We start from the raw sequence: 15,548 nt of genomic DNA, 5'->3' as shown, positions 1-15,548 counted from the left end.
TCAGTGGCCCTCATTAATAAACCTAACGCACATATAATGTATGCAAACCCTAAATTTGGAACAAGCATTTTGCATGTCACCTCTCTTATGTTTGATCTATTGAACCTTATTTTAAAATAAATTTGGCCACAATCTTTACAATTTGACAACTGTAACACTAAATTTAGGGCAAAAACACAACAAAAAGTACTGGCCTTCACCAAATGCTCCGTCAACCCCCTTCATTTCCCTCCAGGTTTATGTACTCGCTGCTTCATGGCTGCGTCACTGAACGATCGCTGTACTTAGTACTAGTTAGTTAATTAGTGTTGGATCACTGGATTTCAAATAACTTGCCAGGTGTTGCTCATTGGTGTGGATTAAGCTTTAACAAATAATAGTTTAGCAGTGACAGATAATATGTTAAAAGACTTTGGAGGATACTTTTGTGTTTCCCTTAACATGCATTCCTAAGGAAATCAGCTCATTACTTATATGCAATATGCTGGAAGTTTTGTGTGTGTGTGTGATTTTAAAAATATTTGTCAGATTTTGGACTTAAAAACATTAATAGCATTTCTAAACCAAGTTTATTTCAATTTGGTTTCATTTGCACATACATATGTACGGAAAAGACAGAAAAAAACACTGTGCATGAGCCAGAAATGACTTATGAGGATACATCCCCTATAAAATAACTATAATCACTCATACAAGATTGCAAAATTGATTAAATTTCTAAGGCTAAGCAGTAATACCAAAGAAAAATGACAAAAAGTTTATATTTACAAAGAGAAATACATTACCAACAAATCAATGAAGTGTGGTGAGTCTTTGCAAATTAGTGTCCTTTTCAGAGGACTTTTTAAAATGAAGATAATGTAGATATTGATTGTAGTGATAGATTGTTCCAAAGAGATGGTCCTCTGTATTTCAGTGAATATTGATTTTAGTCTGAAAATACAGAAGATTAAAAGTTCGTAGGGTGGCTTGTGGGATATGAGTGAATGTCTGATAAACACTTTAAAAAGTTCTGGAAAATACTTAAGTGATGATTTATGTGTACATATTTACACATGAATACACTAGTCTGGTTTATGTTCACATTAAACACTGAGTAATATTTTGTGGAGCAGATAAGTTGCATCTTTAGTTAATCACTCTTAAAAAAAAAAAAAAACATCTGCATTAGAAGAATGTTTTTGAGATAATGTTGCATCACAAGCAGTATTAAAGTACATGAAATAAGGATAAATTAAGCTGTAATATAATAAAGAAGTTGTCGTGTTCAACAGTAAAACGGTAAAGTTTTGTGTGTTTTTGGGAATGAACTAATTAGACCTAACGTATCTTAAATGTGACTGTCTGACTTTGCGATCATGTGGTGGCTTAAAGGTTATCACAGCATGCATTAATTGCGTTTGCTGTGTTTTTACTGGAAGGTGCAAACAGGCAAGCATGAGACACTCTGGTAGCTTATTAATTTGGTGGCATCTGGGACATTGTGTCTCTTCGTCTCTAATCGGTTAACCATCCCCAAACATGATTTGATCTGGTGTTAAGCAAAAGTCTAACTTTAAAATTCCTTGTGGTCCTGCTGACAGAAGTGCGCGTTTGTACCAGTTTTTCAAGTATATTTTACCATACAAAGAGAAAAGTCATAGGTTTCACTTGTAGTTAAATTTGATTCATATTTTTTGTCAGTGGTGCACAAAAAAGGACTAAACAGTGCTCCAAAGTTTGGCAAAATTTTGGCAGAAAAAATGTACCGTTGCCATTTTTTAAAAACAGTTTATTTGAACATTTCTGCAAACTGGGGTCTACAAAAAGTCCTGGAATTGCATAAATTGGGAATAACTGGAAAACTGGAACCCAATCGTATTCGTGTGTGTTGGTGCTGCACTGTAAAATCTGCTGATTTTACCTAAAAAGAAAGCAATTGTCCGAAAAAATGTAAGTAAATATAAGAAGTCCTAATTTATGTTTACTTTTTATCTATTTATATCTCATTTGTCTTTAAAGTAAAATAATATTTTGAAAGTTGAAGTGTGAGCATCATTTGCAGCTATCTCATGAAATGGCATAAAGTGAATAAATGTAACTTTCAGCAGTCGAGATGACGCAAGACTACGATAAAACAAACCAAAGTTAAACTTAGATTTAAGATGAGCTCCCTCTTCAACTCTGCACAGTGACGCTCAAACATTTGGGTGAAGTCACGACAATAAAAACACGTTGGAGAGGAGGGCGACTTTAAAATTCCATGTGATTTTATTTTTTATGAAATGATTTGAAGACATAAAACACTTTATTTGTCGTGGTAATGCTTTACAAAACTATGTAGGTGCAAATATTTTACAAAGCATTTCATGGTCTAAAAATTGTCTGACATTGTCCAAAGTGGTTTACAGAGTAAAGAGAAAGAGTAAGAGTAAAGTAGAGAGTACACGTGAATTAACAGCAATAAGAGCTGTCATAAGAAGTGGGAGGTAACACCCGTCAGCTCCATTGAAATTGGCTGTCGTAGCTGTCAATCATGGCAGAAAATCCCCATTTTGAATAATTTAATAATTAATTAAAGCCGTACTTATCATAAAAATGATCACTCGAACAAATATCAGTGTGATGAGAACTACCTTCAGTGACAGAAACCATCTTTGGAAAAACGTTTTTTGACGTGTACTTTGAGTTTTAAGTTTGTCCTATGTCCATTCACTAACATGAAAGGGCGGACTCTATGACCTATACTGCAGCCAGACACCAGGGGGCGATCCAGATTTAAACGCTAAACTTTAAGAGAACTGTCATGTAGTCCATCTTTATTTACAGTTTATAGGCTTTATGTGTCTCATGGACAAGGCTTGGAGTTTTCCAGAGGTTCACATCGGTCCGCCATGGCACGGATTTCACCAACCTGAACAGCGTTGTACGTGCCCGTGACGGATATAATGCGGATCTCCTCGTTAGCGTATGTGCGTCTGATGAGCGCTGTGAACGGGATGTGCACTTTGTACTTATACTGCACCATTGAAACCACGCAGGAATGGTTTGCCGGGGCTGTGATCTGCACTGAAACAGCATTAGTGAGGGACTCTATCACCGTTTTTCCCACAGAGTACTGGAACGTCACATCGGTGCTGTACTGAATACCTTCAGAGGCGATGAAGGGGATGCTGGCTTTGAAGGTTAATGTGAAACCAAGTTTGATAGCAAAGCTGAAGTCCCACCTGTGCTCTGTCTCATACGTCTTTGAGAGGGTATCTGTTTTGACAACAGAGTGGCATTCGTAGTTGGCGATGGCTGTTTTTTGAACGATTTCGGGGGGATAGTGGATGATTTCAGACTCATCAGTGATGTACTTGACTTTGTAAACCTGCTGGCTGATTATATCCTCATTGATGGTCAGAACCTGGTAGTCGTAGTACTGATATTCATCTTTCTTCCACGGCAAACAGAAGGCCTTTTCTGCAATAGAAACCTTTCCAAGTCCATATTTGTTTTTCCCTACAAATATGGCCGTCTCGGTGCAGGTTCTGACTGCACTCCGGGGCACTGAACCGTCCGAATCGTCCTTCCACTCCAGGATCTCAGCGTTGTTTTTGTTCACCAGGATCTCAAACGGAAAACCAGCATGTGCTTTTTTTGCGCTGGGATAGTGGCAGTACGGACCCTTGCTGGGGGTGTAAAAGCCAGCCTCACACTTGTATTTACAGACATAATCAATGCGATCAGTGTAATCATTGTAAATTGAAACCGAATTGTTTGGGAGAAAGTTGTTCCAGGTCACCCACTCCAGGTTTGAGGCACTGTCATATTCGTTTGAGCCATTGTCCGATGCGATGGAAGATGTCTGATCCTGCCTCTTCTGCCTTAACTTGGCAGCGGTCAGATGAGGTTGATCTGCTCGCTTCGATCTGTTGGTGGTAATTTTAGATCTGCTGCTCTCGAAGGAGGCTGGATAAAGAAAAGGGAAAAGACCAGAGAAAACAAAGCTCAAGTATTTGCATTTTGTGAAGTGCATTTTGTCCTCTGGGGTAACCCAGCTAGCAGGGAACGTTCCCACAACACTGGCAAATGTCACCTACAAGTTACAATAATGTTTGAAAGAAAACATTTTAATCCAATGATCAAAGAACGTTTTCAGGATGTTTATCATTTCAAATAATGTCTGTGTAAGGTCAAAGTTATAACTGCAACATTCGGAGAGTGTTTTGATGATTTCGAGAGGTGACAGATCATATAATGTTCTTTTTATAAGACGTTCCCACAATGTTACATGAGAACAAAAAAAGAACGTTTTTTTAAAGCAACGTTCAGAACATAAATTGTTGAGGACTGAGATCACTGACCATTTTAATGAAAATCTAATGCAATGTGACAGATTAACAATAAAGACATTTTTTGATGTATATAGAAAGAATACCCTAACTTTTGGGAACTAAAAGAAAACTTGTGGCTAAAAACATGACTGAAACACTGCATCGGTTGCATTATATCATTGAGAAGAAACAAACTGAAAACTAGAAGGATATGGGTTTAAAAAATCATTAAAAGATGAAAGGAATTGGGAAAATCGAACCTCTATTATGTGATTTTGGTTTGAGACAACATGAGTTTGCAGACACTCTGGCGATGGTAAAAGAGGACATCAGTAAAGACAAAATCAGCTTTCAGAGACCTCATCAGTGCCAGAGAGCGTCTGACTGTTTGTCTCAGATCAAATTACTTTTTTGTGAAATCTCCAGAAATCAACCAACTGATATTTTTATCAGTAAAATATCCAACAATAAATAAACGATCCTTTAAAAACCCAAAGGGATGAACCGCAAAACTAACAAACTCTACTTTTTTAAACATTTTATTTGTTGCTCTATGAGCCACCAAAATATCCCTAAATGTTTTTTAACTATTTATTTATTGATAAGCCAGTTTGTGTTTACCATTTCTCTGCTCTGTGTCGTCCCTGATGTCCAGAGGACCAGCTGAGGACAGAGCCAGCAAGACCAGCAGCAGCAACACTGACGGCTTCATCTGGAGATTAAAACCGCAGAACAAGATCACCGTTGGTTTATAAAACAGCTTTAAACCAAAACAAGCTTGGTGATTAATTGAACAGCTCTGTGTTAAAACACATTGAGTCCAGACAGATGGTTTTGCAATTAAAAATTCAGCTGTGGTTCTGTGGTATTTATACACTAAAGTACTCACCATCACTGCGTCCATGATGTGATGCAGCTCCAGTCTCCGTCAGGTTTTTATACTGTAGCAGCTTCTTTGTTGAGTCATTGAGCAAACACTTTCCACATTTTCACTTTCTTTTGGCTGTGATGTTGAACAGTAAACACCTGGAACTGGAGCCAGTCCAGCGGTGTCAGAGATCATGAGATAATTTAAGACTGGTTCAGTATACTTATCATGCAACATAGTTCTCTCATGAAGAGAAATCATAAAAGAGACCAACTTGGCCATTCAGAATGGTGAGAGAAATGCAAAAGAAAAAAGTTTTTTTCTTATCTAGTTGGATCCAGTTGCATTTTTTTTAATTATTTAGAATTTATTTCACATATCGCTGACAATTTTGGATGATAATAAATAGTTTTGGGCCAAGGGTATCAGCCTGTTCTCATTACAAACTCGTCAAATACCATCGCTTTGACAGTGATTTAACACTCCTTTCACGTGCACATAATATACGGTAACGGACAGCAGAGAACGTGGCTGGACAGCACCGGTCACATCGTTATTATTCGACTGAACACCACCTGCCATCTCAGCATGATAAGCGAACAGGCTGCGTTTGCATGATAAGCCACAGCATGGCGGCGGGTTGAAATGCTGCTGATAATGATGTAATATAAGGAGCAGGAGGGCGCCTACACATGCCAACACCTTAGCACATGCCTCCTTCCCTTAATCCCAACCATCCGTGCCAGCATGGGACTTTGTTGATGTCCCTGCGTTGGTTCTCTTTTGTTGCCTAAACATAACCACATGACGCGTAATTGCACCACGTGCATTTGTTGACATCATGGTAGCGGTATCCCAGAACATCAACGGCAGATGCAGAAGGACACCTACAACTTAATATGCAGACGCAAAAGTCCACTGACGAAGCAGCAACATGTGATGACATGGGATGAGACTGTGTTGGGGTAGGCAACCTGCGACTGGCTGAAAGTGACTCTTCAGCCCTTTTCTAGTGGCTCCATGTGGCTTTAACAAGAAAATTACATGGAAATAAATGTTATAATCTACTGATCTATTATGTTTTTATATCTTATTGCTCTGTACAGCACTTTGAATCGCCCTGTTGTATGAAATGTGCTACACAAATAAATCTGCCTTTCCTATAATCTGATATTGTCTCTTAAATTTTCACTTGTCACTGTTTTAGAACTAAAGTGGTCATTAACTTTCCAATTTTAAAAATGTGTAGCCTTTACACTCAATTAAAAAAAAAAAACTTTTAATGTTTCATTAACTAAAATGTGCCTCATACGTCTGTGGTCTGGCACTTTTTCCTAAATTCCCCTGAATACTGCAATACAAACTCTAAAGTATTTGCAGAAATAAGGTTTACTTTTTCACTGATGGAGGAGCTAAGCCAGCACTTTTCCTTTGCTTCCAGTCTTTGTGCTTTATGATTTTACTTATCTTCTCATCTGAATCTCGTAATTTACATTAAAATATGGTTCATGTAAAGGCCATTATTGTGACAGAACTATTTGGGAGTATTTTAGGAGAATTATGTAACTGTACATCAATCCGTGTTGTGAGATTTGTGAATGTGTGCAGAAATCTGCAAATGTTTGCTCAGACTCTGCGGTCACATTTGTAAATGTGTCAACAAAGAATCTCAGAATCTGTCAAGATTTGCAAATGTACCGAGGTCTGTAAATGTGTAGGCAAAAGAGTAAATGCGTTGTTTGTTTCTTATGGTGTCTTTAATGTTTTGTCACTTTATGTTTGCGTCTGTGTTCACTGTCATAAATGATTTAAACCCAAATGTAAATAGGTTTGGTACTTTCCAGGAAGCAAAAGTTATAAGTGACTGAATAAAATATAAATATAGTGCTCTTTTGTTCTCGATCAGGCCACGTAGAATAAACATTGGAAATGTTACCTTATCAAAGAAACCAGAGGAAGTAACAGGAATAAAAACACTGAGAGCATTGGGGCACAGCCTTTGGTAATCAGATCATCGAATTTTGAAGCCAGTTCACCTTCTTTATCAACAGGTGTGGCGAATCAGGCTGCCTGCTTTTGTTTGAGCTGGTTTCATTTTCATCGGGTGGATATCAGGTGAGGTCATTTGATGTAACACATATGGAAAAGCTTAGTTTTTTATTAAGCATTATGATTTAGTCTCATTGTGTGTAAATGTCGGACAGCAGCTCAGCAGCTCTGATCTCTGCTACATTCACATTTTACAGAATGCCATTCATATTTTTCTCATTAATGATGTAGCCTATTATTTCACGGATTATGTGAATCAGAAACTTGACAGAGGAAACAAAATGAAATTCTTAGCCTCTGAAATAATCAGTGAAAACTTAATTTCCTGCTTCTGGTAAATTTTTATGGACCAATTTGTGACTTTCTGTGTCATTTTATGGTAAAAAGTCCTCTGCTACTTCAGTGTTTTCATGGGGATGAAGATTATGAATATAAATAAATACATCTAAATAATAATAATAATAATGATAATAATAATATAACTTTGAAACTGAAACATTAAACAACTTATCTTTTCAACATATTTGTTTGATATAAAACATATAAATGTATACATCTGTGGTCTGCAATGAAAATTCAGAGGATCATAAAAGATATCCAAGGTATTCATCCTGAGGGGAACATAATTTAATGCACAAAACTTTAGGAATATATCACAGAGCTGGTTTAAAATGTGACTTGCTGGTGGTGCATGTAAGCACAGGCCATTAAATAACTGATGTCCTTAGGATTCATCCCCTGGAAACCATTTATGTGTCAGTGAACAAAAGTTTAAAGGCAACACATGCTTTCATTTTTGCTCCTGTTTTTCACAGGTCTAAGTTAACAATCTAAGTTTTTTTTTTTAATGCACACACAGATAGCTCTTTGTTTTAAGGTTCGGGTTCTGGTTAATCACAATGTCCCTGTGACTGTGTCCCTGTCTTCCAAATTTGCAACTTGCAAAATGCAGCACGAGACAACATGAGATCATTGAATTCGAATTCTGTTGAATTCGAGTCATATTTGCAGCCAATGCATGAGAATGCAAAAGCTCTCTAAGTCATTATCAGCAATATGTAAAACCTGACGTAATCTGTAATCTTTATGCAAACAGAACAAATTGCTGTTGTATGATCTGTCTTTTTATTCCTGTCTGGCAGTGTCATCTGCTATCAATGAAGGCCAAAAATATGACAGCGGAGAAATTAAAATTAAGTGGTGTAAAACTGCTACAAGATCCTCGATGACAAACTAATTCCTTGTACTGTATATCCAATAATGTTTCAAAATAAATGTTGGTTTCAGTGTTCAAAAGAACTTCATTGTGTGTTTTTTGTGGGGTTTTTTCTTTGATAAATGCTGTGGGACCAACAACTTTGTTGCATCTACATTTCTTTTGTCATTTGTTGCTCTTTCACCATGCAATCAGCAATGTTTGTCCTTCTGTCTGTTATTCAGTCGCTCAGTCTACCTCTGTGAACAAATTAATTATCTCACCAACTAGAAGATGGACTTGTGTATACTTTTGCACAGACATTCAAAAACATGGCTAAAAACTCAAAGTGCAGATTGGCAAGAGACATTCGACAAAAAAAGTTAACAAGAAAATGAACCAAAATGTGAAGACAGAGAGACAGAAATTATTCAAAGTTAATATTTAAAAAAAACTATAATAAAACTATATTTATATGTTCTATTAACTTTTTAAAATGTATATTTTTATTTTATTTTATTCTTTCTTTTTTGCTTTAACCGACATTTTACAGAGAGAGGAGCATTTGTATTTGTTTGTGCTGTGTGCCTGACTTGTCATTTTCAATTTCCGAAAGATTGTGAAAATTACTAGTTAAAGAAATGAGCACTAAAGACTCTGAAGTTTCCAGACGCTGTCCAGTTCTTTCTTCTGCAATTCACTCTGTGAGTGAAAAAATAACAAAAAACTGAAAACACGTAATGCTTCAATCAAAATGTCTGTTTTTCCAGTGTTTCTTCTAATCTTTGTCCTTTTTATTGTGGGAAGAATAATTTCAGCTGCTGACAGATCGTCTCTAGACGATAGCTCTTTGTTTTAAGGTTCGGGTTCTGGTTAATCACAATGTCCCTGTGACTGTGTCCCTGTCTTCCAAATTTGCAACTTGCAAAATGCAGCACGAGACAACATGAGATCATTGAATTCGAGTCATATTTGCAGCCAATGCATGAGAATGCAAAAGCTCTCTAAGTCATTATCAGCAATATGTAAAACCTGACATAATCTGTAATCTTTATGCAAACAGAACAAATTGCTGTTGTATGATCTGTCTTTTTATTCCTGTCTGTCAGTGTCATCTGCTATCAATGAAGGCCAAAAATATGACAGCGGAGAAATTAAAATTAAGTGGTGTAAAACTGCTACAAGATCCTCGATGACAAACTAATTCCTTGTACTGTATATCCAATAATGTTGCAAAATAAATGTTGGTTTCAGTGAGAGAAATTTATTCAAAGTTAACATTTTTAAAAAAAGGTATAATAAAACTATATTAATATGTTTTATTAACTTTTTAAAATGTATATTTTTATTTTATTTCAATAGTCCATTGAGTCTTCATTGAAATATCTGTGATATCCAGAGGATGGCAGTGAGGGATCATTAATTGCTCACCGCACGACTGTCGCAGCTCAGAGTTCAGAGCAGTAATGAACTAACAGAATCATATATTTATGCAATCATATATATAATCATAATCATATAATTATGTATTCAATATGTAACCTAAGATTTTTCACGCAAACTGACATAAGCCTATATACACTTGTACACTACATATTTGTGTTTCTGTAAAAGGAAGTGAAGAATTTTAGTTTATATTTCACTATTGCTGTTCTGTAACATTATTTGTAATAGCCTATATAATTATAATAATAAATATATATAGTTTTCTAAAGATTTTTTTTTGATAATTTTCTAATAATCCTCCCCTTTTATTTTATAAATTGTATTACTTTTTTTCTATAAATGTTGTTTAAATAAACAATAGTTATAATTAAAAATAGTTTTCTCGACATTTTCCCTCTTTTTTTTTGGATCATTTTCTAATAATTCTCTAATTTTCTCAACACCATTTCCTAATGTTTTGAAATTTGTGGGACACCTTCCTCCTGACCTGGTGATTCAGACCCCCTGTGGTGCAGGTGCGAGGACTGACTCTTGATTAGGAGTTTGGAGCAGCTTGGCGCGTTGCTCCTCGGTGCCGATCAGGGTGTGAGGTGAGGAAACGCACTCACGGGACACTCGGATCCTCCCTCAGTCCACTGCAGACCTCATGTTAGCAGACAATCACAAACCCTGCGGCTCTTTTCACACTTGCAGACTTGCATGCTGTTTATTATTTGTGTTTATTTTCGCTGAGAGACAATATAACCCCTCACCCCGTATAGTTAGATAAAGACATTGTTTGATAGGTGTTGGGACCTGATATAAAAGGGTTGAAAGGGCTTTTTTTTAATATGTCGACTCTATCAAAATAAAGGTGATGAGAGGCAGATCAGAAGAAGCACTTTTCTCTTCATTTTACACAAGCGTGCTGTTGTGTTCAGTCCGATTTCACGACACATTATGAAATGAGTGGCAGATAAGATTCGGGATCATTAACGAGTAAAAAAAACAAACTGATAAGACAGTTTCTTATCAGTTGGCTGTGTCCTCCTGTATCAGTGACCTTCAGTGGATCATTGTGCTGTTTGTCAAAAGCCATCTGTCCTCCCAACATCTAATAAACTTTGGGAAATCCCTCACAAACAGCCACGATAAAGATTTAATCACCCGTGCATACCTCTTCTTTTCTGCCATCATCACGCTCTTAATATTGACCCAAAGTTTGAAGGAATACTTGTCGTCTCATACAAAAAATACTGACTGTTCAAACGTGTAGCGGTATTAATTTTACCAGATTTAGCTCGTAAAAAAAGCATGAGAACCAGTTCTCTCACTACATAATAAAAAAATATTCATTTGTAAAATCATCTTGCAAGAGTGCCTCCTTAACCCCATTTGGCACATTTGACTTGTTTTTCATCATGATTTTTTTTGATAATTTTGGTTGTGTAATCAGTGAATTTGCAGCTCAGCTCCTACAATAAGTCTAAAATACACTGTGGAAACTAAATAGTTACATTCAGACTGTTCAGGTCAAAAATGCTCCATTGAAACCCATTCAAACTGACATTTTTGATCCCACAGCCATCAGAGCAGAAAAACAGGACTTGTATTATTTCTGGGTGTCATTCTGGGCTTTTGACTCTGAATTTGTCATTTTGACTATTTTCCACCTGATGAGGTCATTTTGACCATATTTGGCATATGGAGGAAATACATGCTATTTCCACTAGGTGACCTGTCACAGTCAATGCTGCTGTAGCCAAATTGGTGTGGCGTTAACCCTTTAAAATCTGGATCAACATGACCTTTCTTGTGCTGCATTCAGACATCTTTACCAAATATTTAAAACTTTGAACCCTGAGCTAATTTCTTTTGATTTCTTTAACAAAAAAAAAGGCGCATTTTTAATTATTTTACAGAATTGTTGTAATTGTAAATAACTTTCCTTTTTTCTTATTTTCTGGTATGTTTTTTTTGTTCATTTCTGGCTAATTTCTTCTTAAAATGCTCATTTCCCTTCTCCCAATTTTTTTTTTTTAAAAAAAAAAAAAGCCAATTTACCGATATTTTAAAGGGTTAATAAAACAAAAATCCATTTAAGAATAGTTTACTAATGATTCAAAGGTTCTAGACAGACACAACAGTTTTGCAATTGGACGCAAGTTGTTTATATCACTTTTTTTCTCCTCTTGTGCAAAGGTAAAAAATGAGCTGACTTCCATACTTAGCAAATTGGACCAGTTAAAATGGTTAAGTTAAAAATATGCGTTATGTGCTGTATTTGGTATGAAGCATCCAAAGTGCTAGACAATAAAAATGAGATTGAACTGAGTCTGTAAGTTTAATAGTTACAGACTCAAAAAGTGCAGGTCTGAATTTATTATATGTGTCATTAGACAATTACCGCCAAAATCATCTTCATAACTGGCCAAAGTTCAGTCCATGCACTAAATGTACTGGAAATCCATTAATACATTTTTGCAGCGAAAAGAAACTAAAAAGGATAAAAAAAATTGTTAATTAGTTCAGTGAATCCTGTCTTAGACACTAACAGCAGCTCACAAACCCAATGCACCGCTTTCACTTTACTGGTCAATGTCAGACGGAGTGAAAGTGCACAGAGTGCTTTATGGTTCAGCCATAAACCAGCACATATATAAACGGGGAGGTGACGGGTTGCGTGGGTCTCAGCGGGGAGCGACTGTAACGGTGAGTGCTGTTCGGTCTCTTTTCACCTTCAGTCAATAAGATGCAGGACGGTTATTGATCGTCAGGAGCAAGTCGCAATACATTTCAGTCGTCACGTTGTGTTAACTGGCTGGTTATTCTTCTGTATTTTAATATTTCTAATTTGGATTTTTAAATATGTTTCAAGTAAAGGCTTTATCAAATGTCTCCTGAAGAATTTGCCATGACTGTTGATGTATTTGAGAATACTTTACTATAGTTAACGTTCTAATTATCCAAAATATATATAATATAATATAAATGTGTGCTCTGCTATGCATCTAACTGAACCATTGTGTATCAATACAGTTCTGATTTAAATTAAATCCAAATTTAAATATAAATTAAATTATATAATAATAATAATAATAATAAACAGAGTATGAGACAACATGTAACATTGCAAAAGCAGAGATACTTGCAGCTTGTTATAGGGGTGAAATACTCTGAGCAGAATGTATTCCACGTTTAGTTTGAAGATTTTTGACTAAAATTATTTTGTGTTTCATCTCCAGATGAAGCTGTCAGTGCTGTTGCTGCCGGCGCTGCTGGCTCTGTCCTCAGCCAGTCTGCAGGACATCGTGAAGAAGAGCTCACTGCACAGAAAAGGTTCATATTTCATATTTTTTTATATATATATATATATATATATATATATATATATATATATATATGATATATGTATATAGCTGTGCAGCTTAAACAGATACTGATATCAGCTTTGCTGTGCAGCTTTATATATATATATATATATATATATATATATATATATATATTGGAGGTATTTACAACATATCGTACATATATTTATGGTACCGCTACCCTTTTATTCCTGTCAGCAGACTGGTCATGTGCCACCACTTTGACAGTGCTTTCCGTGTTAAGAATGCAAAGCTAAATAAAAGCATCCTGTCGGCTCTGCATGAAATGCCTCAGGACAGCGTGAGGTCGAAATTCTGCCTCTTAAGAACATAATATAAGGAGTGCAAGGGCGCCTTTCGGGCAGGCGGGAGAGCCGGTGGATGGATTAACAAACCCCAGACTTTCATGGGAGCCTCCCGTCTCCCGTTTGCATTTTAAAACGTAATCTGTAGATGCAGAAGTGCACTGACAAAGCGGCAATATGTGACGACCCGAATGAGAACATGTTGCATCAGAGGCTGTTGGACTCTTACGTTGGACAGATGTTGAATTTTGGTTGGAATGTAAATAGGATAGACATAATTTTTTTAAATGTCTAACAACATTAGAATTTCACGCACTGTGGATGTTAAGATTATGACATTTTGACGTTGGTCTTCATCTTCTCATGTATTCTACGTAAAGATGATGCTGGCATGAGACGTTGGATTTTTCTTAACGACACAACTTGAAACCAGGCGCGGCACGGTGGTGTAGTGGGTAGCACTGGTTCAGAGCTTGGGTGGGGGTCTCCTGGTGTCAGCGTGGGTGTTTTCAGGTTCTTCCTAGATTCCAAAGACATGTAGATTAATTGGCGACTCTAAACTGGCTGTGGGAGTGAATGTGAGGGTGAATGGCTGTCAGTTTCTGTCACTTATGCGATAGTCTGGTGACCTGACCAGGTTGTACCCGCCTCAAGCCCAACGACAGCTGGAAAAGGCTCCACCCCCCCACTATCCTTAAGAGGACAAGCGATTACTGACAGTGAATGCATTACTTTTCATAGAAAAATATGCACGAGAACAGCTTGCATTTGATGAAAAGTGCATGAATAAATAAACATGCTGTCTCTTAAACACAGCTTCCTTGCTGAACCCAGAGCTGGAGGGCCTGGTGCCTGAACCGACTGGTAACAACGTGGTGTCGTCTCCTCTGACGCCTGCTGACCTGGAGCAGCAGCAGGATCTACCCTCCTCCTTCATGTTCAGTGATAACGTTAACCTGGAGTGGTTGACCTGGGACGGCTCTTTGCCCAACGGTGCTGTTGCAATCTACAACGGTTACACGGAGCGCACCGACTACGTCTGCAAGTACAAGTGTGAGGCCGGTTTCTACAACCCCAGTCTGGGTCCCTACTGCCGCTATCCTTACGGTGACAGAGAGTACTACGCCCCCGAGTTCGAGATCCTGGCCAACAGAGACAACTTTGAGTTCTTGGAGTGGAAGGAAGGTTCGTACGGTTCAGTGCCCCAGCATTCAGTCAGGACCTGCCCGGGTGTCGGCATCTTCGTCGGGAAGAACAAGTACGGACTGGGGAAGGTCGTTCCTCAGTTTGAAGCCTTCTTCCTGCCTTGGGAAGGTGACGAGTATTGGTACAAGAGCTACCAGGTCCTGACCATCAACAGGGATGCCTACACCCAGCACATCTCTGACGTCAAGTACGCCATTGATGATGTCGCCATCTTCCAGTATCCTCCTGAGACCATGCGCATCTCCGGGGTCACCAACAATGAGTGCCAGACGGTGTCAAAGACGGTCACCATCTCAAAGACATCGGAGGTGGAGACCACCTGGAACATCGGCAGAAGCACCATGCTGGGCATCATGGGCTTCATCACAGCTAAAATCCCCTCATCGGCTCCGGAGGCATCGAGCTGAGCGGCGAGAAGACTCTGCAGTTCTCAGGGGAACCACCGTAGTGGAGTCGCTCAGCCACTCAGTGTCCGTGGAGCTTACTGTCCCCCCGAACCACTCCTGCAGAGTCCGTATGGAGGGACGCAAGATCAAAGCCGACATCCCCTACACGGCTCGCCTCAGCCGCACCTACCGCAACGGGGAAACCCAGTGGACGTCCATCTCCGGGACATACGACGGAGTCCAGATCGGAGAAGTCCGGGCCGTGGTGGACCGCTGTGAACCTGTGCCTGACGCCCCAGCCGTGCCCGTGAAAGACTGATGGAAAATACACCGCAACATTTTTTTTACACAACCTCTGAAATTTTGTGATATTGGAAGCAAATTATGTGTCACAATAAAACTAATGCTATGCACAACTGAGTGGTTAACAGAACATATGTTTGTG

General features: G+C 38.0%; 2 protein-coding genes across 2 annotated transcripts; one reads left to right on the top strand and one right to left on the bottom strand.

The window, feature by feature from the left end:
- Window positions 1–2,703: 2,703 nt before the first annotated feature.
- LOC121945034 (natterin-3-like) lies at window positions 2,704–5,191 on the bottom strand. The gene is made up of 3 exons (XM_042489032.1): window positions 5,188–5,191; window positions 4,920–5,010; window positions 2,704–3,933 (listed from the first exon to the last, which is right to left on the bottom strand). The coding sequence occupies exons 1-3, from the start codon at window positions 5,188–5,190 to the stop codon at window positions 2,828–2,830; spliced, it is 1,200 nt and encodes a 399-aa protein (XP_042344966.1). The 5' UTR covers window position 5,191; the 3' UTR covers window positions 2,704–2,827.
- Window positions 5,192–13,080: 7,889 nt separating this feature from the next.
- On the top strand, window positions 13,081–15,422 carry LOC121943955 (natterin-3-like). Its single transcript, XM_042487570.1, is given in 4 exon segments — window positions 13,081–13,174; window positions 14,328–15,089; window positions 15,092–15,145; window positions 15,148–15,422. Coding segments are annotated over 4 exon segments (1,185 nt in total).
- Window positions 15,423–15,548: the final 126 nt, after the last annotated feature.

The sequence above is a fragment of the Plectropomus leopardus genome, chromosome 6 (genome assembly GCF_008729295.1).
Source record: "Plectropomus leopardus isolate mb chromosome 6, YSFRI_Pleo_2.0, whole genome shotgun sequence".
NCBI lineage: Eukaryota > Metazoa > Chordata > Actinopteri > Perciformes > Serranidae > Plectropomus > Plectropomus leopardus.
Note: the sequence above shows the minus strand (reverse complement) of the source record. Positions and strands in the feature narration are given on the sequence as shown.